At 41.8% G+C, this 27228-nt stretch overlaps 1 protein-coding gene across 5 annotated transcripts in view; it reads right to left on the bottom strand.

Moving 5' to 3' along the window:
- Window positions 1–27228, bottom strand: part of LOC106565872 (membrane-associated guanylate kinase, WW and PDZ domain-containing protein 3) — a 192737-nt gene that overhangs the window by 26577 nt on the left and 138932 nt on the right. For all 5 annotated transcript variants that reach the window (XR_006758080.1, XR_006758079.1, XR_006758078.1 and 2 more), the window contains exons 3-4: window positions 15828–15947; window positions 1658–1864 (exon numbers count right to left, since the gene is read on the bottom strand). Coding sequence is in view for 1 of the 5 variants with exons in the window: in XM_014133506.2 (XP_013988981.1) it covers window positions 1658–1864; window positions 15828–15947 (327 nt within the window). In the remaining 4 variants the exon portion in view is untranslated. The remainder of the gene's footprint in view (window positions 1–1657; window positions 1865–15827; window positions 15948–27228) is intronic.

Here is a 27228-nt window from a genome sequence, read left to right on the forward strand (position 1 = left end):
CTGACAGCTCACACCATACTGACTGCACTAGACCAGGGATCTCCAACCCTGTTCCTGGAGAGCTACCCTCCTGTAGGTTTTCATTCCAACCCTAGTTGTAACTCACCTGATTCAGCTTCTCAACCAGTTAATTATTAGAATCAGGTTCAGTAGATTAGGGTTGGAGCGAAACCCTACAGGACGGTAGCTCTCCAGGAACAGGGTTGGAGAGCCCTGCACTAGACACATACAGGAAGTCAGCCAGGGGTCAGGGTTTGTCTTTCACACAGAGACCAGGGAAGTTCAGTCAGGAGTTTGGGCATTACGCTTAATTTTTCCATTAACCTTCTGACCCGTTCATAACTGTTTCCATCTATGGTTGGTTTAAAATGAAAAGTTCCTAACACCCCCACATTGCTGCAGTACAGCAGACATGTGATTTATTTTACTTAGAAAGACTTGTTCCTGTCCATCATGCATGCCTGATAATAAAACAGCAGAAGGCATACTGTAACCCATTTCTCTTAGAATCAGGCTATCCTTGGACACACTTTCATTCCTTATTCTTATTTAAAAACATGTTTTTATTGTTTTTATTTTTTAAACTGCATTGTTGGTTAGGGCTTGTAAGTAAGCATTTCACTGTAAGGTCTACACCTGTTGTATTCGGCGCATGTGACAAAAACTTTGATTTGATTTTGACTGCTCCTTTGAGAGAGAGGTCCTGATTGATAACGCACACGGAGTCTCTGGTCTCTGGGTAAGAAGTCTGCTGCCTTCAAGGTAACCTGCACTCCAGTAGAAAGTGTTACTAATACTGAATGTGCTTGAGGCATAACCTTGAGATGGAGCCTACGGGAAGTGGCTGGCTATACAGACAGAGCATGACAGATAGCACAGACTGGGAGTAATGGGGAAGATGATCAGAGCTCCATAGGTCAATATATATAGGGCAGAAATGTATAGAGCAGAAATATATTATAGAGAAGAAAAATTATATCGTCCATAGCAGGGGTTGGAACAGGTTCAGGCAAAATAACGAAAAAACCCCGGAAAATAACAAACATTTTCTCAGAACAAAAACAGATCTGTAGTGTTTCGGAACAGAATCGTTATTTTAAAATCTTGAGAATCGTTTAATAATGTTAATTTTTGTTCCAAAATTATTCAGAATATCTAGTATATATTTCTGCAATTCAGTGTAGTTCTGATGGTAATAATAGCCTAAACACATTCCAATTCATGTCAGGTAATGATGTTCAGCGCTTCATGCCAAGCCCCCTACATGTCCATCCCTCTTTCTCACTCTCTTCCCATCTTGCGCCTGCACTTGTATGACCAATCAAACATGTAAACAACTAGCTTACCCATTCCGTAGCAATTTTCTCTATCTACTGTAAATGTAAGAACTATTCTTTTTTTGTAGTTCGAACCGGTTCAGAACTCTATGCTGGTTGGAAACACTGGAACGGAACGAAGAAAATAGGGGTTCTGTTCAGAGAGGAATGATTGGAAAATAATTTTGGTTCCACCCCTGGTCCATAGTCATCATAATGTAGAGCTAAAAGTAGAACATGAGAGACAGATACTGGGAGATATATGTGAGGTACAACAGAGGACTATCCTGAGGAAAGAGAGAAAGGGCAGGAGAGGGGTTTTGAGTATGATATGTACTGACCTGGGAGGCCGTTGGCCAGAGGTGGCCTCTCATCATCGTCTTCTTCCTCAGGGACCACGCTGTCCTTCCTGTCCATCTTGCTGACGGACGTGGTGCGTTTACGCTGGACCTCATTGTCATAGTCCTCATCAAACAGCACCTGATCCACCAGGTCAGGCTGCACCAGGGTGGGCTCCGCTGGGGGCTTTGGGGTCCCATAGTAGTTACCTAGAGAGAGAGAGAGAGAGAGAGAGAGAGAAGGGTCTGACACGTTCCCTATTCTCAACTGTAGCTGGTATGCAATGCTGGTAAGATATTGCCATTTATTGTGCATTTAGGCTATCTGAAAAAGAACTGGTTAAGTAAGGGGACCACAATCTTGGAATCACGGTACTGTAACCAATATGGAAAATGGTACTCATTTTGTACATGAACACGTTGCTGTCTTTTAATACCAAAATGCATGTCAATTTTCTAGTGTCACTGTTCAGTAGCATGTTAGCTAGCACAACAGCTAAGGTAGCAACAATATGAGCTGACATCAAAGCAAAGCTTCCCTTTTCCAGATGGATACCCCTCCCCTACCCGTGGTGTTGGAAGAAGCTGCATTGGGAATAGGATGGGTAAACACCCAGGAATAATGTTTATGGTGCACTCACTCAAAATCCTTTTTTTGAGGGATAAATTTGTGTATCGTCTTCAATCTTGATAAGGTAAGAAAATGTTTTATTCCATAAATGGAACCTATACATTCATTATTTGTAACAATTAGATATTTCATTGCTTAAACTAGCAGCTAGCTCATCTTGATCATGTGTTGTTCCTTCTCTCTTTCTTTCTGGAAGCAATCAGTTACAAGGCAAAAGGGCAGATTGAGGCCTTCAATCAAACTGAGGACTGAGAAATGTGTGAACCAGGTCATGGCTTCTTACATGTATGGGTTTGAGATGTAAGTTAACAATAATTAACTTTGGAAGAATAATATGAATTGCCAAATTAGGCAAAATTTTATTTGATGTTGCTTTTGTATTGTTATCACAGGTTGAACACTGAATTTTTTGTAGCTTTCATGAGGCTTACACAAGTGTATGGTGGCAATTCCACCATTTTCAAACTCATAAGATAACAGAGCATCATTTGCTAATTTAGGTCATGGATGGATCAATCTCTGACTAGCTGCTGAACACTGGGTATCTACATTTATGCAGAGAAAACATAATTATTCAACATTCATTTAAGATAGTTGAACACCGGCCATTCTTTTAGCTTTCATGAGGCTTACAACAAGTGTATGAGTTCCTTAAGAGCCTATAAGAATACCAATATTTGGATAGTCACTATCATTATGTGTCTTGCTAAAAGTTAATTTGTGGAATTTTTTTCCTTCTTATTGTGTTTGAGCCAATCAGTTGTGTTGTGACAAGGTAGGGTTGATATACAGAAAATAGCACTATTTGGTAAAAGACCAAGTCTATATTATGGCAAGAATAAGCAAAGAGAAATGACAGTCCATCATTACTTTAAGACATGAAGGTCAGTAAATGCGGAAAATGTCAAGAACTTTGAAAGTTTGTTCAAGTGCAGTCGCAAAAACCATCAAGCGCTATGATGAAACTGGCTCTCACGAGGACCGCCACAGGAAACGAAGACCCAGAGTTACCTCTGCTGCAGAGGATAAGTGCATTAGAGTTACCAGCCTCAGACATTGCAGCCCAAATAAATGCTTCACAGAGTTGAAGTAACAGACACATCTCAACATCAACTGTTCAGAGGAGACTGTGTAAAATCAGGCCTTCATGGTGAATTGCTGTGAAGAAACCACTACTAAAGGACACCAATAAGAAGAAGAGACTTGTTTGGACAAAGGAACATGAGCAATGGACATTAGATCCGTGGAAATTTGTCCTTTGGTCTAGAGTCCAAATTGGAGATTTTTGGTTCCAAACGGCATGTCTTTGTGAGACGCAAAGTAGATGAACGGATGATCTCTGCATGTGTGTTTCCCACTGTCTGTGATTTATTTAGAATTCAAGGCACACTTAAACAGCATGGCTACCACAGCATTCTGCAGCGATACGCCATCCTATCTGGTTTGCGCTTAGTGGGATGATCATTTGCTTTTCAAGAGGACAATGACCCAACACACCTCCAGGCTGTGTGAGGGCAATTTGACCAAGAAGGAGAGTGATGGAGTGTTGCATCAGATGACCTGGCCTCCACAATCACCTGACCGCAACCCAATTGAGATGGTTTGGGATGAGTTTGGACCGCAGAGGGAAGGAAAAGCAGCCAACAAGTGCTCAGCATATGTGGGAACTCCTTCAAGACGGTTGGAAAAGCATTCCTCATTTAGCTGGTTGAGAGAATGCCAAGAGTGTGCAAAGCTGTCATCAAGGCAAAGGGTGGCTACTTTGAAAAATCTAAAATATATTTTAATTTGTTTAACACTTTTACTCCATGATTCCATATGTGTTATTTCATAGTTGATGCCTTCACTATTATTCTAAAATGTAGAAAATAGTCAAAATAAATAAAAACCCTTAAATGAGTAGGTGTGTCCATACCTTTGACTGGTACGGTATGTGAAAAAGGCGCTTTTCCACGTTTTGTAGAAAAATATATAAAGTAAAACATTTATGCCTCAAAAACTTTAAAATTAGTGATTTTCAAACACTTTGAGATTCACAGTGACATGGAGATCAAGAAAATACCCTCCTTCTGGCTTGAAACTCATTGCAGGTTTTGAAAATCACAGTTTTCCTTGTGATGTCACAGAGAAGCACTTTCTTCTTATCTTTTTAACCACAGATCATAGAAACACGCTGTTTTCACATATGTAGACATTGGTATGGTGCTGGAGATAATGAATGAGGTTGAAAAGTGGCAGAGTTGTCCTTTAATGTAATGAGCAGGAATAACATTTACTCTCACGGGTGGCCAAAAAATAACTAAATGAAAGCTACGCCCCTGAAAATAAGCCACGCCTCCTAAAAATAACCTAATTACATTAAAAAAAATACCCAGCTGCTGGGTCAAACCAGCATGAAAGTGAATGGGCACATTTGAGTGGTAAGGGTAAAACTAGACCAAAGTCTGGGTAATCCCAAATTTGGGTAATCCCAACAACCCAATTTGTTGGGTTATTCACACAACCCAACAGGCTGGGCCAAAATATTGGTGTAGTGTTCACATTTCATCTAAAGGTTGTGGCTACATAAAAAATATTAAATTAACAATTTATTTGGGAAATATTCTGTCTTTGCTCTTTTCTTCATTAGAATGCTGATGATTTCAAGTTGTATTGGATTTATTTTGATCTGTTAAGGCATTGAATACATGTTGTTTAGTGTATTTAGAAATGTTTTGTATGTTTAGTTCTCTGTGAGAAGCAAGTTCGTTTAAAGTTATATGTGATTTGGTTTATGTAGATAAAACATTTCAATGTTGTTTATACACAATGTTTCACAACATTTTTTTTTTAGCAATCAGTAGAATGTTCACCACAAGTTTCTCTGAATTGCTTACCAGAACTTTACAAGTCTCTGCAAATTTGCCGCAACAGTTTGCCACAAAACTAATTTGCATGTGAAAATATGATCTTGCTGTAAATTTGTGTCAAATTGGGCCAAAGATTTGCCACAAATGTTTGTCAGACGCCTGTCTCCCCACTGGGGATTTTTTCAGCAACCAATTACACTGATCATTGACTATAGCAATGAACTATCTATGAGAGTTTTTTCTCCTGATGAAGAAAAACCTTGTGACACTGCCTATAAATATTTTGTGAAGATAATATAGCGTAATTTGCTAATTTAGCTCATGGGATGATCAATCTCTAACTAGCTGTTGAACACTGTGTATAAAAATGAATGCACAGAAAATGTAATTATTCAACATTCATTAAGATATTTTTTTTATGTGCACACTGATTTGAGAAGCCGACAGTATTTTATGTGTATTTGTTTGCTAAACATGAGAATATGTTCATGGGAGAAATATGGAATTATATTTAGGCAATATTACATTTTAAGGTCAAATACTTACATTGGTTTACAAAAAGTAACAATTACACAGAGCCTATTCAGTGGAAACATAATTCATAAGCAGCTTAATTAAAGAACCGGGAAAAGATGCCACTGGGAAATAGGGTTTTCAGCGAAATAATTATCCTCTGTAAAATTGATCTCCTTTTCATTTGAACTGTGCTTATTCTCATCTTATAAACATTTCATCTATCTCTCCACCTATTAAAATGTAAACATTGCAGGTACGTCTATTATAGAAGATATGCACAAACTCAAAACACAGCTTTATTTTCTCTTTATAAGCTAACAAAGTGGGGAAATAGGACAAAGACTTACAAAAAGCAAGTGCAGCAAATACAACACAATGCTTGGTGGAAAATCCTTCCATTTCAATGGCCACACAATACTTGTTCAGTTGTGTCTTTGAAAAGCCCCATCTCTGTCAGTCAAGGGCCCCTAACACGCAGAATGATAGTCGCTACAGTATGGTAAAGTGGGTTAATGCAGCTGTGCTCATCTCTGACTCCCTCATAGCAGTGGGGAGGAGGAGCCCGGATCAAAGCATCTCCCTCCAATTGTCATGTCTCGCGCTACAGGCTCACCACTCACCACTGCTCTCCAAATGACACTCATCCGCATTTTTCAGAGATGGTTTCATTAACATCGGTGGAACAGAGATAGCAGGGAGAGATTGGGGGCCGCTCGCTAATCCCTGCCTGTCTCCTGCATTCATCAGTCAGATGCTGTAGCACGTTGATGAATTACTTACAAAAACATATCTCTGGGTAAATGTGTGTCATAAATGTGAAGGAGTGTGAAAGCGCCCAGTCAGGGGAGATTTCTGCTATAATTTGTTATTTTAAACTACGGGGAGGCCTCATAAACTGACAAGCAGAGGGGTGGCTTGTTTGACATTACTTAAACATGGCAAATGCCAAGAGGTCGATGAGTCACCTTACTGTATATTTTAATATGTACACTCATACTGTATAATTGTATATGTACACTCATACTGTATGTACTCACTGTTCTCATAAGAATCAGAATCATGAACACAGTGGGATTCCCTGGCCCAAGAACATTTGACAAGAATTTGAATTAGACAGACTCTCCCATTTCCTGGTAACAGTTATGTCAGCAGCCCCAAACCATGTGGTTTGTTCATTTCTGGGCAGCTGTCCCTGTGCTGTGCTGCCTGACCCGACCTGAACCACACAGAAGAGCAGCGCCAGAGTGAGGGCTGAGCCCAGACGGACTCCCACTCAGAGCCTGGCACAGATGGCTGTGTCTGCTTGGCATGAAACCTGGGACCCTGTGGGCCACCCTGGCACGAACTGCATCCCAGCAGGACCGCCTGAGAGAAGGAAGAGGCCTCAGCTCACTGGGCAGGGCAGGTCTGGCATTGCACTGGGTGAGTCTGTGTGACAAAGCCCCTCCTTAACTATGGGGGATATACAGTGCCTTGTAAAAGTATTCATCCCCCTTGGCGGTTTTCTATTTTGTTGCATTACAATCTGTAATTTAAATGGATTTTTATTTGGATTTCATGTAATGGACATACACAAAATAGTTCAAATTGGTGAAGTGAAAAGAAAAAAATTACTTGTTTAAAAAAATAATAATAATAATAATACGGAAAAGTGGTGTGTGCATATGTATTCACGCCCTTTGCTATGAAGCCCCTAAGTAAGATCTGGTGCAACCAGTAACCTTCAGAAGTCACATAATTAGTTAAATAAAGTCCACCTGTGTGCAATCTAAGTGTCACATGATCTCTCACATTATCTCAGTATATATACACCGGTTCTGAAAGGCCCCAGAGTCTGCAACACCACTAAGCAAGGGGCACCACCAAGCAAGCAGCACCATGAAGACCAAGGAGCTCTCCAAACACTTCAGGGACAAAGTTGTGGAGAAGTACAGATCAGGGTTGGGTTAAAAAAAAATATCCAAAACTTTGAACATCCCACAGAGCACCATTAAATCCATTATTAAAAAATGGAAAGAATATGGCATCACAACAAACTTGCCAAGAGAGGGCCGCCCACCAAAACTCACAGACCAGGCAAGGAGGGCATTAATCAGAGAGGCAGCAAAGAGACCAAAGATAAGCCTGAAGGAGCTGCAAACCTCCACATTGGAGATTGGAATATCTGTCCATAGGACCATTTTAAGCCGCACACTCCACAGAGCTGGGCTTTACGGAAGAGTGTCCAGAAAAAATCCATTGCTTAAATAAGCATGCCTCATTCAAAAAATTAGAACCAGGAACAGATATAGCCCTTGCTTCACTCCAGACCTGACTGCCCTTGACCAGCACAAAAACATCCTGTGGCGTACTGCATTAGCATCGAATAGCTCCCGCGATATGCAACTTTTCAGGGAAGTTAGGAACCAATATAGACAGGCAGTTAGGAAAGCAAAAGCTAGCTTTTTCAAACAGATATTTGCATCCTTTAGTACAAACTCCAAAAAGTTCTGGGACACTGAAAAGTCCATGGAGAACAAGAGCACCTCCTCCCAGCTGCCCACTACACTGAGGCTAGGAAACACTGTCATCACCGATAAATCCACAATAATTGAGAATTTCAATAAGCATTGTTCTACGGCTGGCCATGTTCTCCACCTGGCTACCCCTACCCCGGTCAACAGCCATGCACCCCCCACAGCAACTTGCCCAGGCCTCCCCCATTTCTCCTTCACCCAAATCCAGATAGCCGATGTTCTGAAAGAGCTGCAAAATCTGGACCCCTACAAATAAACTGGACTAGACAATCTGGACCCTCTCTTATTAAAATTATCCACCACAATTGTTGCAACCCCTATTACTAGCCTGTTCAACCTCTCTTTCGTATCGTCTGAGCTCTCCAAAGATTGGAAAGCTGCCGCGGTCATCCCCCTCTTCAAAGGGGAGACACTCTAGACCCAAACTGTTACAGACCTATATCTATCCTACCCTGCCTTTCTAAGGTCTTCGAAAGCCAAGTTAACTAACCTCCAGACGAGCTTCAATGCCATACAACTCTCATTCCGTGGCCTCCAACTGCTCTTAAATGCAAGTAAAACTAAATGCATGCTCTTCAACTGATCGCTGCTCGCACCTGCCCGCCCGTCCAGCATCACTACTCTGGATGGTTCTGACTTAGAATATGTGGACAACTACAAATACCTAGATGTCTGGTTAGATTGTAAACTCTACTTCCAGACTCACATCAAGCATCTCCAATCCAACATTAAATCTATAATCGGTTTCCTATTTTGCAACAAAGCATCCTTCACTCATGCTGCCAAACATACCCTCATAAAACTGGCTATTCTACCGATCCTTGACTTTGGCGCTGTCATTTACAAAATAGCCTCCAACACTCTACAAATTGGATGCAGTCTATCACAGTGCCATCCGTTTTGTCACCAAAGCCCCATATACTACACACTGTGACCTGTATGCTGTCGTTGGCTGGACCTCGCTTCATATTCGTCGCTAAACCCACTGGCTCCAGGTCATCTATAAGTCTTTGCTAGGTGAAGCCCCGCATTATCTCAGCTCCAGCAGGTATATTTCACTGGTCACCCCCAAAGCCAATTCCTCATTTGGCTGCCATTCCTTCCAGTTCTCTGCTGCCAATGACTGGAACAAATTGCAAAAATCCCTGAAGCTGGAGACTCTTATCTCCCTCACTATCTTTAAGCACCAGCTGTCAGTGCAGCTCACAGATGACTGCACCTGTAAATAGCCCATCCAACTATCTCATCCCCATACTGTTATTTATTTTTTTTGCTCCTTTGCACCCAAGTATCTCTACTTGCACATTCAGCTTCTGAACATCTATCACTCCAGTGTTTAATTGCTAAACTGTAATTATTTCGCCACTACGGCCTATTTATTACCTTACCTCCCTTATCTTACCTCATTTGCACACACTGTATATAGACTTTTCTATTGTGTTATTGACTGTATGTTTGTTTATTCCATATGTAACTCTGTGTTGTTGTTTGTGTCGGACTGCTTTGCTTTATCTTGGCCAGGTCGCAGTTGTAAATGAGAACTTGTTCTCAACTGGCCTACCTGGTTAAATAAAGGTGAAATAAATGTTTAAAAAAAACAACAAATAAGCAAATTTGTTTGGTGTTTGCCAAAAGGCATGTGTGAGACTCTCTAAACATATGGAAGAAGGTACTCAGGTCAGATGAGTTTAAAATTAGCTTTTTGGCCATCAAGGAAAACACTATGTCTGCCGCAAACCCAATACCTCTCATAACCCCGAGAACACCATCCCCACAGTGAAGGATGATGGTGGCAGCATCATGCTGTGGGGATGTTTTTCAGCGACTGGGAAACTGGTCAGAATTGAAGGAATGATGTATGGAGCTAAATACAGGGAAATTCTTGAGGGAAACCTGTTTCAGTCTTCCAGAGGTTTGAGACTGGGACGGAGGTTCACCTTCCAGCAGGACAATGACCCTAAGCATATTGCCAAAGCAACACTTGAGTGTTTTAAGGGGAAACATTTAAATGTCTTGGAATGGCCTAGTAAAAGCCCAGGCCTCAATCCAATTGAGAATCTGTGGTATGACTTAAAAATTGCTGTATACCAGCGTAACTCATCCAACTTGAAGGAGCTGGAGCAGTTTTGCCTTGAAGAATGGGCAAAAATACCAGTGGCTAGATGTACCACATAGCCCAAGAGACTTGCAGCTGTAATTGCTGCAAAAGGTGGCTCTACAAAGTATTGACTTTGGAGGGGGGTGAATAGTTATGCACGCTCAAGTTCTGTTTTTTGTCTTATTTCTTCTTTGTTTCACAATAAAACATATTTTGCATCTTCAAAGTGGTAGGCATGTTGTGTAAATCAAATTATACAAACCCCCCCAAAAATATATTTTAATTCCAGGTTGTAAGGCAACAAAATAGGAAAAATGCTAAGAGGGGTGAATACTTTTGCAAGCCACTGTACACTGAGTATACCATATAATGAGTTGCACCCCACCTTTTTCCCTCAGAACAGTCTCAATTCGTCGGGGCACAGACTCTACATTGTGTCAAAAGCGTTCCACAGGGATGCTGGTCAATGCTGACTCCAGTGCTTCCCACAGTTGTCAAGTTCTCTGGATGCCCTTGGGTGATACACCATTCTTGATACAGACTGGAAACTGTTGAGGCTGTAAAACCCAGCAGCGTTGCAGTTCTACAGCACCTACTACCATACCCCGTTCAAAGGCACTTACATTTTTTGTCTTGCCCATTCACCATCTGAATGGCACAAATACACAATCCATGTCTCAAGGCAAAAAAAATCCTTGTTTCACCTGTCTCCTCCTCTTCATCTACACTGATTGAAGTGGATTTAACAAGTGACATAAATAAGGGATTATAGCTTTCACCTGGATTCACCTGGTCAGTCTGTCATGGAAAGAGCAGGTGTTCTTAATGTTTACTCAGTGTAGGACACAGGGGAAGGAAGGAGGCAGTCGGTGTAGAAGGTGGGGGGTTAACGGCCAGGGATGACAGGAAGTAAGGGAAGTGAGAGAGGATAATAGTGCTTGTTCTCAGATGGTGGATTGTCTGGCATGGCATTACAAATCAGCCAGAGAGCAGGGATGCAAACTAGCTAATGGCTAATGGGTATTGGAAAAAACATTAAGATTAGTTACAGATCACATTGAAGAGTAATATGATCACAACCTACTCTAAAAGTCAGTTGGGCGAGTCAAATTTATGGGTATTTAATGTAGGACATAAAATAAACTAGAGGGCTCAAATACAGCAGGCGATTCCAGCAAAATTAGGTCTTGTTTGTTTCATACACTTACTCAGAATGTATACTCTATTTGGCAAAAAATCTAAATGGAAAAAATTCCCATATCATATTACTTTGTAATAGCTCTGTACTGTACCTAGTTTACTCATTGAGCAGTGAGACCACAGCTATGTGCCAATACCCAAACAAGTTTGAGCTGTCTCTGTTTCTTTGGAGAACTTGCCACTATCAGGGCCTTCAATGCACTCCAGAGGATAGCAAAGTGCAGCCTAGAACCCTGGAAAGTCAATACACACATTTGCACCCAGCCAAACACTGCTAGTGTACAGCTTTGAGAGCTTGTCATCAAGAGCGGACTCTGGGCGCAGCTCAGCTGAAGTACTTTAAATCTATCCTTGGCCCTCTCCCTTTCTCCTTCCCTCTCTCCCCAATCTCTCTCTCTCTCTCTCTCTCTCTCTCTCTAGCTTAATCAAATCATTCAGAATATGTGCTTTACCGTGTTATCTGGCTGCCTGTAAAGGTGCAGAAATCCCACAAGTCTGGCTCCAGCTCAGAGATGAAGGGCAGCTCACAGCTGTGGGTGGCTGTCCCTTGACTTGACAGCTTCTGAAACCTGCAGCCCCTTTCTTACTGTATGTGATCTCAATTCTGTCTTCCCCAACAGGGCTGGGATTTGCTCAAAGTGTGTGTGAGGAGGCGTCAATTCCAACCTGCTGTCTGTCAGCTGGGGGTTGACTCACAGGGAGAACCTCAGGGAGTATCTGGAGGGACATCAGAGGGCCCAGGAGACGTGGTGTGTGGTGCCGGAGCAACAATCTCTCCCTCAACATCAGCAAGACATTGATCGGAGCTGATCGTGGACTACAGGAAATGGGGGGGTGAGCACGCCCCCATCCACATCGACACGGCGGCAGTGGATCATGTAGACAGCTTCAAATTCCTTGGTGTTCAAATCACTAAAGAATTAAAATGGTCCAAACACACACGCACAGTTGTGAAGAAGACGCGGCAGTGCCTCTCCCCCTCGGGAGGTTGAAAAAGATTGGCATGGGCCCTCAAATCCTCAAAAGGTTCTACAGCTGTACCATTGAGAGCATATTGACTGGCTGCATCACTGCTTGGTATGGCAATAGCACCGCCCTCAGTGGGTTGTGTGGACAGCCCAGTACATCACCGGGGCCGAACTCCCACCATCCAGGACCTTTATATCAGGTGGTGTGAAAAGAAGGACAGGAAAATCGTTAGACTCGAACCACCCAAGCCATAGACTATTTTCTCTACGACGCACGGCAAGAGGTACTGGTGCATCAAGTCTGACACCAACAGGCTCTCGAACAGCTTTTATCCCCAAGTAATACGATAAATAGCTAACAAAATAGCTACAGACTATCTGAGTTATTGACCTTTTATTTCTCTATGCACACTCACAGGGCCCTACACACGTACACACACTGTCAATCCAACAGACACACAAACACTCACTCCATCATTTTCAAACAAACATTCACTCCATCATCACCCTTGACTATTTACATATTTTGTTCCAGCCTTATTCTAAAATGGATTAAAATTGTTTTTTCCCCTCATCAATCTACACACAATACCCCATAATGACAAAGCAAAAACAGGTTTTTAGAAACGCAAAAAAATGAAAATATCACATTTACATAAGTATTCAGACCCTTCACTCAGTACTTGGTTGAAGCACCTTTGGCAGCGATTACAGCTTTGAATCTTCTTGGGTATGATGCTACAAGCTTGGCACAAATGTATTTGGGGAGTTTCTCCCATTCTTCTCTGCAGATCCTCTCAAGGTCTGTCAGGTTGGATGGGGAGCGTCGCAGCACAGCTATTTTCAGGTCTCTCAAGAGATGTTCGATAGGGTTCCTGTCCGGGCTTTGGCTGGGCCACTCAAGGACATTCAGAGACTTGTGCCGAAGCCACTACTGGATTGTGTTGCCTGTGTGCTTAGGGTCGTTGTCCTGTTGGAAGGTGAAACTTCTCCCAACTCTGAGGCCCTGAGCGCTCTAGAGCATGTTCTCATCAAGGGTCTCTCTGTACCTTGCTCCATTCATCTCTCCATCGATCCTGACATGTCTTCCAGTCCCTGCCACTGAAAAACATATGCTGCCACCACCAGGCTTCACCTTAGGGATGGTGCCAGGTTTCCTCCAGATGTGACGCTTGGCATTCAGGCCAAAGAGTTCAATCTTGGTTTCATCAGACCAGAGAATGCTGTTTCTCATGGTTTGAGAGTCCTTTAGGTGCCTTTTGGCAAATTCCAAGCGGGCTGTCATGTGCCTTTTACTGAGGAATGACTTCTGTCTGGCTCTATCATAAAGGCCTGATTGGTGGAGTGCTGCAGATGTGGTTGTTCTTCTGGAAGGTTCTCCCATCTCTACAGAGGAACTCTAGAGCTCTGTCAGAGTGCCGATCAGGTTCTTGGTCACCTCCCTGACCGAGGCCATTCTCCCCTGATTGCTCTGTTTGGCCAGGTGGCCAGCTCTAGGAAGAGCCTTGGTGGTTCCAAACTTCTTCCATTTAAGAATGACGGCGGCAACGGTGTTCTTGGGGACCGTCAATGCTGCAGATATTTTTTGATACCCTTCCCCAGATCTGTGCCTCGACACAATCCTGTCTCGGAGCTCTACGGACAATTTTTTGTTCTGATATACACTGTCAACTGTGGGACCTCATATAGACAGTTGTGTGTCTTTCCAAATCATGTCCAATCAATTGAATTGACCACATGTGCACTCCAATTAAGTTGTAGAAACAGCTCAAGGATGATCAATGGAAACAGGGTGTTCAATTTAAAGTCTCATATCAAAGGGTCTGAATACTTATGTAAATAAGGTATTTCCGTTTTAAATGTTTAATACGTTTGCAAACATGTCTAAAAACCTTTTTTGCTTTGTCATTATGGGGTATTGTGTGTAGATTGATGGGTGAAAAAAAGATGTATTCAATTTTAGAATAAGGCTGTAACGTAACAAATTGTGGAAAAAGTCTGAATACTTTAAAAATGCATGAAATGTATGCATTCACTACTGTAAGTCGCTCTGGATAAGAGCGTCTGCTAAATGACTAAAATGTAAAATGTAAATGTACTTTCCGAATCCACTGTATCTACCTCCATCACTCCAGTATCACTGCACATTGCAAATATGGTATTGGAACTGTATATCTCCTGTATATACTATGCTTACTTACTTTATTGTGTATTTCAAATTTCTTTTTTTCTTTTAGTTATAATGTACATTATTGGTTTTTGAGTTGTGCATGAAACTTGAACTTGAAACAGTCAACAGTCAGGACCTGCCAGTGCCAAGCTCCTTCATAGACCCTGTGCGTCTGGTTGGTAAGACTCTTACTCCAGAAATAAGACACTGCAGAGAAGGATATGTGATATGGGCCAATCACTAGACCAGAGGTGCTCCTCTAACATTCAAAGCCTGAGTCCATTCCATTCTGATTCCACAGCAGGCAGCTAGGATTTGGTGTATGAAAGACTGAGCTTAAAGAGAAGAGATTATCATGTTACTGCCATAATCATCGGACAATGTGAGAAAAATCCTCGACTCCAATTCTTCATGACATAAATACTCTGAGACTATTCAACCCCATAATGCAGGGTGAGTACTTAATGTGCCATTGAAGTGCTATTAAAAAGGAAAACTGTAAAACTGATTCAACTCATTCAACTGTGAGTGACTACATACAATAGCAGGAAACCCCATAAACAGCCATTCTTGTGTCAACACTGCAAATAAAATATATATGTATTTTACTATGTATGAACTGTCACCTGCTGCTATAACAACATTTGCTATGGTTACATAAAGGAGTTCACACAACAGCCAAGTTCAGTGTGTCATCACCAAGGCACAAACTAAACAGATTTTCCTTTATAAAGAGGACACCTCTTTTGTCGTAGAGGATACCGCAAGGATGGGAGGCCATATAAAGAGATCTGGTAGCTGCCAGTAGTTTTTGGAAGCATGCGACCTCATAGGTAGAGAGGGCAATCAACACATGAATAAACCATAGATAGCTTCTCTTCTGCCTCTGCAGTAGTGGAGTCAACAGGCCAGGCACACTTCAGCAGTTTAAAACATCTACAGAGGATCTACTGAGGTTGGTGATTAGGTGGGGCAGCCTATCAGCACATTGCCGCTCTACAGATTAAAGGAGTTCTTAATGGATAGAGCAGCTCAAGGGCTCTTGAGTATCCTCGCCTCCTTGTGATCGAAGGTTTCAGTTCTAACAAGCTTCTTAATAATGTTTGCCTGATAAATCTATTTAGCCTTGGCCAATGCAATTCACTCTTGCTCGCTGTAATTAATTCAACAACTGACTACTAAGTTTATTAATCAACTATTGAACACGTGTTTAGTGAATCCTCACCATCGTAGGTTCCACTCTCCAGCAGAAGGCCACTCTCCTCCAGGATACGGAAGTCTCCCACGCTGATGAAGTTGTAGTCCACACCCGGTACCTCCCTTTCTCTGGGCAGCCGCGTGGTGCCTGTTAAACACACAAACAAATACAAACATGAGCATATGAGAATGCAACAACAATTGAATATAGAATGGGCCCATGAACACTGATACAAAGGGTAGGAAACATATGGAGGGAGGGCCTATTTAGTGCTCACTGGTATCACAGATAGATCAAAGAAAAGGACATGGGGATTGTGTGATATTAGCATTAGGGGGTTCACAGCATTCTCTCATTAACAGGATGTCTGTTTCTGTCTTCTTATGCCAGCTTTAGTCCCTGAAAATGTCCCCCATAAGGCAATTACTGAGGGCACCGCTACATGCCAAGCCTCTATCTCACCTGCAGCATCATTTAGATGTCACACCAATATTGCTGCTACTGTAACTATTCCATTGTCAACCGGTTGAGGGAAACATGAGGATGAACTGTGCTTTGCTTTGAGGGTGCTGAGTATCTACTTGGGAGCAGAGAGTCTTTGAGCATACTTTTAACTTTTTACCCCCGACACAGTCAATATAGTTGTTCCATATGAATTTAATCACTTTTTCCTCCACCCATTTTAATTGGAATGAAATATTCCATACATGTTTGCTAACGGTAGAAGTGATCATATAGTTACATTTTGGACCTGAATGTCAAAACATTCAGGAGATAGAGGTGTTAAAAGTTGACCCATTTTGCATACTCCACCCTACCATCAGATATCCATGTCTTCATCACTGAAAAAACAGTGGAGTTTGATATCATTTGAAAGTTTACAAAATTTACAAACAGGGTTGTCAATCTATTTAATGATTTATAAAATGTATATATATACACAGTACCAGTCAAAAATGTGGACACCCCTACTCATTCACAGGTTTTTTCTTTATTTTTACTATTTTCTACATTGTATAATAATAGTGAAGACATCAAAACTATGAAATAACACATATGGAATCATCTAATAACTAAAAAAGTTTTAAACAAATCAAAATATATTTTAGATTTTTCAAAGTATCCACCCTTTGTCTTGAAATTTTGCACACTATTGGCAATCTCCCAACCAGCTTCATGAGGAATGTTTTTCCAACAGTCTTGAAGGAGTTCCCACATATGCTGAGCACTTGTTGGCTGCTTTTCCTTCCCTCTGCGGTCCAACTCATCCTAAACCATCTCAATTGGCTTGAGGTCAGGTGATTGTGGAGGCCAGGTCATCTGATGCAGCCCGCCATCACCCTCCTTCTTGGTCAAATAGCCCTTACACAGCCTGGAGGTATCCTGTTGTCCTGTTGAAAAACAAATGACAGTCCCACTAAGTGCAAACCAGATGAGATGACGTATTGCTGCAGAATGTTGTGGTAGCCATGCTGGTTAAGTGTGCCTTGAATTCTGAATGAATTACGACAGTGTCACCAGCAAAGCACCCCCACACCATCACATGTCCTCCTCCATGCTTCATGGTGGGAACCACACATGCGGAGACCTCCTCTGCGTCTCACAAAGGCACAACGGTTGGAACCAAAAATCTCACATTTGGACTCATCAGACCAAAGGACAGGTTTCCACCGGTTTAATGTCCATTGCTCGTGCTTCTTTGCCCAAACAAGTCTCTTCTTCTTATTGGTGTCCTTTAGTAGTGGTTTCTTTGCAGCAATTCAACCATGAAGGCCTTATTCACGCAGTCTCCTCTGAACAGTTGATGTTGAGATGTGTATGTTACTTGAACTCTGTAAAGCATTTATTTGGGCTGCAATCTGAGGTGCAGTTAACTCGAATTAACTTATCGTCTGCAGCAGAGGTAACTCTGGTTCTTCCTTTCCCGTGGCAGTCTTCACAAGAGCCAGTTTCATCATAGCGCTTGATGGTTTTTGCGACTACACTTGAAGAAACTTTAAACGTTTTTGAAATGTTCCTTATTGACTGACGTTCATGTATTAAAGTAATGATGGACTGTCGTTTCTCTTTGCAGCGGTCTAAGAACAACAGTTTTCAGCTGTGCTAACATAATTACAAAAGGGTTTTCTAATGATCAATTAGCCTTTTAAAATGATCAACTTTGATTAGCTAACACAACGTGCCATTGGAACACAGGAGTGATGGTTGCTGATAATGGGCCTCTGTACGCGTAAGTAGATATTCCATTAAAAATCAGCCGTTTCCAACTACAATTATCATTTACAACATTAACAATGTCTAAACTGTATTTCTGATCAATTTGATGTTATTTTAATGGACAAAAAATGTGCTTTTCTTTCAAATACAAGGACATTTCTAAGTGACCCCAAACTTTTGAACGGTAGTATATATATATATATATATATATATATATATATGTCACTTTTTAATCTTTAACGTAAATTATCCAAAAATGCATAAACTCCAATTGTTTCATGTTCATATAGTATATTTTGTGTCTTAGACCCTATTTTACATAACCTGAGGTGTTTGCATTGTGCCAGCCATCTGTGGAGACACAGCATACTCTTGAATACAAACTGGGTGTCATGATTTGGCTAATACATTTACTAAAATGTGAATTATATTGAAATGTCTACTTTTAAAATGGTACAACAAAGATCGTTAGAGATCCACACACCAGAGAATGCTAACTTGAGTGGAAATATCCATTGTTCTAAATTAAACTGTCCATCTTCCATAGGAAGAAATCACATAAATATAGATCCTAAAATAATAGAATCGAATAAGACAATGGTGTACCAGCTATTGCAGTGGTCTGAAGGGATAGGTTCATTCTATTCATTATATTTCTATGATTGAAATGACACCCACCCTGTATTCAAGAGTATGCTGTGTCTCAAATGATGACGGGCAGGGTATGCAGATTGGGTCATGGGTCAGGTCATAGGTTAGGTAAGGTTTAAATGATGAAGTCAATCTCAATGTGACTTGGATTTTAAAGGATTAGCGCCTAGACTGGTGCAAGAAATATTTTGGACCAATCACACATGGAGCAATTACACAACAGCACCTATTCAACCTCAGGCGACTGAAGAAATTCGGCATGGGCCCTCAGATCCTCAAAAATGTCTACAGCTGCACTATCGAGAGCATCTTGACTGGCTGCATCACCGCCTGGTATGGCAACTGCACCGCCGTCAACCGCAAGGCTGTACAGAGGGTGGTGCAGATGATCCAACACATCACTGGGGCATAGCTCCCTGCTTTCCAGTACATCTACACCAGGCGGTGTTTGAGGAAGGCCTGGAAGACCACCAAAGACTCCAGTCACCCGAGCAAGCGAGGAATGGGTCTCAGACCAACGGTAGGACACAATAAAATCTACATTGTGGAGAACGCGGACAGAATCATGAAATCCAGACATTAGAATGGAATTCAACAATGTTAAAAATGTTTTGAACTTATAAGAAAATGCATACATTTTTCCAAGATTATTATAAGACATGAACAAACTGCATCAGTGATCCATATTTTCCTTCAACTTTCTGAAGAGGCAATGGCATAGGAATGCCCCTGTCTGTGTGTGAGTGCTTGTCTGCCTTTTTGTGTACTCGTTAGTGATGTTGCTAATGTAATGACAACTGACTTCTAGTAGAGGGAAAGGTCCCCAAAAACCTTCTCAATGAAATGCTAACTACAAAGTAGCTATGCCTACCTGGCAGAATGATATCATGATTATTTTCATCAATACAGTGGCCATTTGTTTTGCAAACACTGCAATCACATGAGCGCTACAGAATCATCGCTAACCAAACAACAGTCTCTGGCTAGTGTGAAGTTGAATTAAGGGCCACTACACCCAGACCTCAAAAGTGGTCTCCTGATGTGGTTTAAGGATTGTTGAGCACAGAACATCCAATTTGTCTGTTTTTCTATTTAAAAAGTGTGATTTTGAGACCGATAACCATGAACAACAAAACACAGAAAACCAAATTTGTGAAAAAAATTAACGGAATCAGGTAAAAAAATATAACTGATTTTATATGGCCCTACAACATGCTCCAAGACAGCTTCTACAACCAGGACATCACTGCTGAACAGCTAACCCTATCTGTCTCCCTCCACAGACCTGCACCTTAGTGACTATTCATTTGCACCTTAGTGACTATTTGTACCTAAGAGACTATTTGCACCTAAGAGACTATTTGCACCTAAGAGACTATTTTTACCTAAGAGACTATTTTTACCTAAGAGACTATTTGCACCTAAGAGACTATTTGCACCTAAGAGACTATTTGCACCTAAGAGACTATTTGCACCTAAGAGACTATTTGCACTCTCCACACATCCAACCCTTAACACACCAACACACACACACACACACACACACACACACACACACACACACACACACACACACACACACACACACACACACACACACACACACACACACCACAACCACCTATAAACACACACACACACACACACACACACACACACACACACACACACACACACACACACACACACACACACACACACACACACACACACACACACACCACAACCACATATAAACACACACACACACACACACACCACAACCACCTACAAATACACACACACACACACACACCACAACCACCTATAAACACACACACACACACACACCACAACCACCTATAAACACACACACACACACACACCACAACCACCTATAAACACACACACACACCACAACCACCTATAAACACACACACACACCACAACCACCTATAAACACACACACACACACCACACCCACCTATAAACACACACACACACCACAACCACCTATAAACACACACACACCACCTATAAACACACACACACCATCTATAAACACACACACACACACACACCACAACCACCTATAAACACACACGCACCACCTATAAACACACACACACCACCTATAAACACACACACACACACACAACCACCTATAAACACACACACACACACACACACACACCACAACCACCTATAAACACACACACACACACACACACACACACACACACACACACACACACACACACACACACACACACACACACACACACACACACACACACACACCACAACCACCTATAAACCACACACACACACACACACACACACACACACACACACACACACACACACACACACACACACACCACAACCACCTATAAACACACACACACACACACACACACACACACACACACACACACACACACACACACACACACACACACACACACACCACAACCACCTATAAACACACACACACCACAACCACCTATAAAACACACACACACACACACACACACACACACACACACACACACACACACACACACACACACACACACACACACACACACACACACACCTATAAACACACACACACACACCACAACCACCTATAAACACACACACACACACACACACACACACACCTATAAACACACACACACACACCACAACCACCTATAAACACACACACACACACACACCACAACCACCTATAAAACACACACACACACACACACACACACACACACACACACACACACACACACACACACACACACACACACACACACACACACACACACACAGCAGAGGAGCCATTGTAATGGCCGGAGTGGAATAAATGGAACGGTATCAAACATATAGAAACCACGTTTGACTCTGATCCATTTATTCCGTTCCAGCCATTACAATGAGCCGGACCTCCTATAGCTCTTCCCACCAGCCTCCACTGACACACACACAGTCAACAATGCTGTTCAATTATATACTATTTATTAAACTGTGTACCCACGTTATATTTGTAAATACAGTCATACTTGACAAAGCAAATTCATTTTCTATACTGTATATCCTACTGTGTACATACCAGGCTATTATTATGCTATTACTACCTCTTCTATTCCTTGTTATTTTTTATTTGACTTTTGATTATTGTACTGCAATGTTGAGGAAGCAAGCACACACGCATTTCGCTGCACCTTTTATACGTGCTATAAACTGTACATGACGAATACAGTTTGATTTGGAAGGAAACTCTCGACCGACCACTGGTGGTTTAGGGTTTGCTGTCGCCATTGTTCATGCTCCTTGCTTGCCTTTTGGCTAGACTAGCTACCTACAGTATCAGATTTCTACTCTGTTAGCAAGTGATTCACAAGCTCAACCTATTTAAAACATCGCCAACACCTGGCATCGTTTGCCGGCCAAATTCAAAAACTTGAAAACCCCATTAGAAGAAAAAAAAGCTTGAAAACCCCATTCGATTTTTTCCTAAAGTTTAGGGGGACCATAATTCATGATGGTTTTTATTTTAGTTAGTTTTACAGTCAAATATAATAGTTTCTGTATAGTTTTAGTTCTCAAACTGTTTTGTTAATTATTTTATAAAATTGTTTTTTCAGTATTAGTTTTCGTTTGTTTCTATTTATTATAATAATCTTGATTCACATGGTCACGTTCATCTGAAGCAAACACTTCTCCCTCTGCAGTGTAACTTGGCAATGTGTGTGTGTGTGTGCTTCTGTGTGTGTGTGTTTGTACAGTATGTGTGTGTGAGAGAGATAATGAGAATGCATGAACATGTGTCTACCTTGGACCCAAATTGGCACTCCATCAAGTCTTTCATAATCTCTCCCTTTCATATACTGCGGTCCTACTTTTTAAAGACCTGGCTAGCGTTGATGCCACAGACACAGACAAAGAGTCACGCCACAGCAGGGACATCAGAGGCGGTTTCACTCAGAAAAAGAGGACCAGAAATATAACATGGCATTTTTTTGCATTGTTTCATCTTGGCACTCGAAAATGCCACTGGGATTCGTGTGTCAAATACAGAGGGAAAAAAGTATTGCAAAAATGAAGAGCCTCAGTATTTTTGTGGCCATAGCATTTACTTTGAAGAAGAGAAAATGGGTTAAAGATACATTTTTTATAAGTGTGCAGGAATTTAAAACAGCTTACTCAAGAACTGTCCCACTGGGCACACACTGGTTGACTGGTTGACACAAATTCAGGAAAATCATGTAATTCAAGGTCATGGCATGTCTCTTATAAAGATCTCAGAATAAAACCTAATTTTGCGTGGCACTGAACTATATTCATGCCAAAAACTAAACTCAATGGTATTATGTCACCAAGAGCACAATCAGCAGAGCCAGTTGCCTTTCGACAGCCTAACTGATGCCACACACTGGCCGGGTGCAGTACTGCACTCCCCTCTCACCAAGTCAACATAAGCTAGCAGAAAAAGAGAGTGCAGCTGAGAGGGGGGCTCAGGAGGCTGTGTCTCCTCAGGGAAGGGAAGTCGTACTTGGACTGAGTGCGACCAGAGGCCCTTTTCCCTCTCGGAGACTGCCTCCCATCTTTGTCCCCTTATGAGCTCTTAAGAGCTTCCTGCTGCGCCTTTGTTATATTGGAGGATGTGGAGGCAGTCTGAGGCAGTCTGAGGCCCAATGAAGGAGACTCAGGGATTACCATGGCATGCGGTAAGGTCCTGTGAGCACTCTCTCTCTCTCTCTCTCTCTCTCTCTCTCTCTCTCTCTCTCTCTCTCTCTCTCTCTCTCTCTCTCTCCCCTCCTGATTGTCCCATCTTTCATTGCCCTCACAGAGCCCATAATACTGCTGTGCCATGGTCACACCAAGGGGAGTGGGTAATGTTTGGGTTTTATAACAGAGCATCATCTTTATTATCATCCCAAAGTGATAGAAAGCTAGCTCTCAAAAGCACAAGGATAGAGTAGCCTTCCAGGACTGTATACTACACAGATGCAAAGGACAGATAGATAGATGTTTCTGACCAACAGCACTTAGAGCTGTGAAACTAGGTCATTGGCACAGTGACATGGGATGGGATTTACTACCATCCCATAAACCAACACAAAAGGTATGTTGGTTTGTGTGGTAGCAGTGTATTCTAGATGCTGGAAGTATAGAAATGAATAAAATGCATGTTTGAGTGAGGCTTGAATTAAAAAAGATTCCAAGTAAAAGAGTGAAAGAGAGAGGGATAGAGAGGGAGTGAAAGAAAGAGAGATATGGAAGGCAAGAATGCCAGAAACAGAGAGACGGAAAGGGGTTAAAAGACAGAGAGAGTGATGGAGAGTCATTCAGTCTTTCTGTCTCAGTCACTCTAGTCACTCACTCATTAAGACAGTAATTCACAGAGGGAATTATGGATTCACAGTCATGCGGTGAGGTCACTGTAGCTGATGGATGGTGGATTCCAGCTCTGTGATCTAGAACCTTAACTGTAGGACTGGGAGAAATATAAAACAAGATACTGTAAACGTGTGGAGAAAGACGAGTAGATCCCTGAAATAGACATTTCATTCTGCAATTAACGATTGTCGCCATCCACTAATAAGTCTGTAAAATCCCATATAGCCATGAGATGAGTTCTAAGGAGCTGTGTCCATCCCCTAAGAGATCTGGCAGGTTAGCCTCTGGAGAATAACACACCAACAGAGAGACACAGTGAATTCTATTACAGCACAACATAAAACATTCAGCACTGATAGAATGATGTACTTACTAACTCAAGCTTTAAAGTGAGAAAGAACAGCTTTCACTCTGCCAGGTAAAGTAAGAAAGACGAAGGAAGTATACAAACTAGGAGCACAGACTGGAGACAGAAACTGTCAGGCACAAACAGGTGTACAGTACCTTGCAAAAGTATTCATCCCCCTTGGTGTTTTTCCTATTTTGTTGCATTACAACCTGTAATTTAAATGGATTTTTCATTTGGATAACATGTAATGGACATACACAAAATAGCCCAAATTGGTGAAGTGAAATGAAAAAAAATTACTTATTTAAAAAAAAAAAATTACAACGGAAAAGTGGTGCATGCATATGTATTCACCCTTTGCTATGAAGCCCCTAAATAAGATCTGGTGCAACCAATTATGTCCAGAAGTCACATAATAAATAAAGTCCACCTGTGTGCAATATAAGTGTCACATGATCTCAGTATATATATACCTGTTCTGAAAGGCCCCAGACTCTGCAACACCACTAAGCAAGGGGCACCACCAAGCAAGCGGCACCATTAAGACCAAGGAGCTTTCCAAACAGGTCAGGGACAAAGTTGTGGAGAAGTACAGATCAGGGTTGGATTAAAAAAAATCAGAAACTTTGAACATCCCACAGAACACCATCAAATCCATTATTAAAAAATGGAAAGAGTATGGCACCACAACAAACCTGCCAAGAGAGTGCAGCCCACCAAATCTCACGGACCAGGCAAGGAGGGCATTAATCAGAGAGGCAACAAAGAGACCAAAGATAACCCTGAAGGAGCTGCAAACCTCCACAGCGGAGATTGGAATAGCTGTCCATAGGACCACTTTAAGCATACACTCCACAGAGCTGGGCTTTATGGAAGAGTGGCCAGAAAAAAAAGCATTGCTTAAAGAAAAGAATATGTTCATCAAAAGGCATGTGGCATGTGAGACTCTCCAAGCATATGGAAGAAGGTACTCTGGTCAGATGAGACTAAAATTGAGCTTTTTGGCCATCAAGGAAAACACGATGTCTGGCGTAAACCCAACACCTCTCATCACACCAAGAACACCATCCCCACAGTGAAGCATTGTGGTGGCAGCATCATGCTGTGGGGATGTTTTTCATTGGCAAGGACTGGGAAACTGGTCAGAATTGAAGGAATGATAGATGTTGCTAAATACAGGGACATTCTTGAGGGAAACCTGTTTCAATCTTCCAGAGATTTGAGACTGGGACAGAGGTTCACCTTTCAGCAAGACAATGACCCTAAGCATACTGTTAAAGCAACACTTGAGTGGTTTAAGGGGAAACATTTAAATGTCTTGAAATGGCCTAGTCAATGCTGAGACCTCAATCCAATTGAGAATCTGTGGTATGACTTAAAGATTGCTGTATACCAGCGGAACCCATCCAACTAGAAGGAGCTGGAGCAGTTTTGCCTTGAAGAATGGGCAAAAATACCAGTGGCTAGATGTGCCAAGCTTATAGAGACATACCCCAAGAGACTTGCAGCTGTAATTGCTGCAAAAGGTGACTCTACAAAGTATTGACTTTGGAGGGGGGTGAATAGTTATGCACGCTCAAGTTCTGTTTTTTTGTCTTACTTCTTCTTTGTTTCACAATAAAACATATTTTGCATCTTCAAAGTGGTAGGCATGTTGTGTAAATCAAATGATACAACCCCCACAAAAATCTATTTTAATTCCAGGTTGAAAGGCAACAAAATAAGAAAAATGTCAAGGGGGGGGTGAATACTTTTGCAAGCCACTGTACGTACGTTGACTGTCCAAGAGATGGCAGAAATCTTCAACTCACATATGATCGAAAGTGGTTGAAAGAAGGGATTGATTGATAGTGGGATAAATATTCCTCCTCTCCAAAATGTGTAAATATACATGAGAGGTAAGTGGCTTACTTCCCATAAAAAAAATGTCCCACTTCTGCCTACAATTCCCCACTCTACAAGACAGAGCATATTCCAGCCCTGTGGGGGAGAGCAGGGAGCCTATCGCTGTGTTTGTGACAGTGCCGCGTAGAACTGTCTGCCATAGCCTGAGGAACAGTGGGACTGTGTGTGACTAAAACCTTAAGTACGCTCAAACATGTTGCTGTTCTTATTAGAGATGGTCCTTCTTTGGAAAAATGAAATGGTAAATATTATGCTCTAAATGTTGTCACATAATGTGTGTTAATAATGACATAATTACTACATCATTTGGAGATAAGGTCTCTGTTCTCCATGAATGTTTATCCTGTCTTCTATCAGAACCACATTCCTTTCCTACTCTTAGCACACATCTATTATGACCATTGAGGAGAGGTTAGCACCTCTATATCTATTCTTAACTGAAGGCTCTAACGGTCATTCAGACTGAAGTTAATGCAAATTGAAAGTAATTCTCATTGAAAGTAATTCAGATTGAAGGTCATTCAGATTGAAAGTAATTCAGATTGAACGTAATTTGTAGATTGATTGTTTCAATAACACAAATCTTGCACCACTTAGAGTAAAAGCTTTCGTATAAAAGACCACAATCACAGACTGCAATTTGGAGCAACGTCTGGGTTTATGAGGATTTCTTCGTTTTTGCTGTCATGGTGAGCTTTAGGTGTGTGTGCGAGACCTGGCTCGGTGAAGTGTGTTGTGTGAGGGGTGGTGTGAAGGGTGGTGTTGTAAGGGGTGGGGTGAAGGGTGGTGTGAGGGGTCCGTGTGAGGGGTGGTGTTAGGGGTGGTGTAAGTGGTCCGTGTGAGGGGTGGTGTTAGGGGTGGTGTGAGGGGTCCGTCTGAAGGATCCGTGTGAGGGGTTGTGTGAGGGGTGGTGTGAGGGGTGGTGTT

Source organism: Salmo salar, chromosome ssa12 (genome assembly GCF_905237065.1).
Source record: "Salmo salar chromosome ssa12, Ssal_v3.1, whole genome shotgun sequence".
In the NCBI taxonomy this organism is placed as follows: Eukaryota; Metazoa; Chordata; class Actinopteri; order Salmoniformes; family Salmonidae; genus Salmo; species Salmo salar.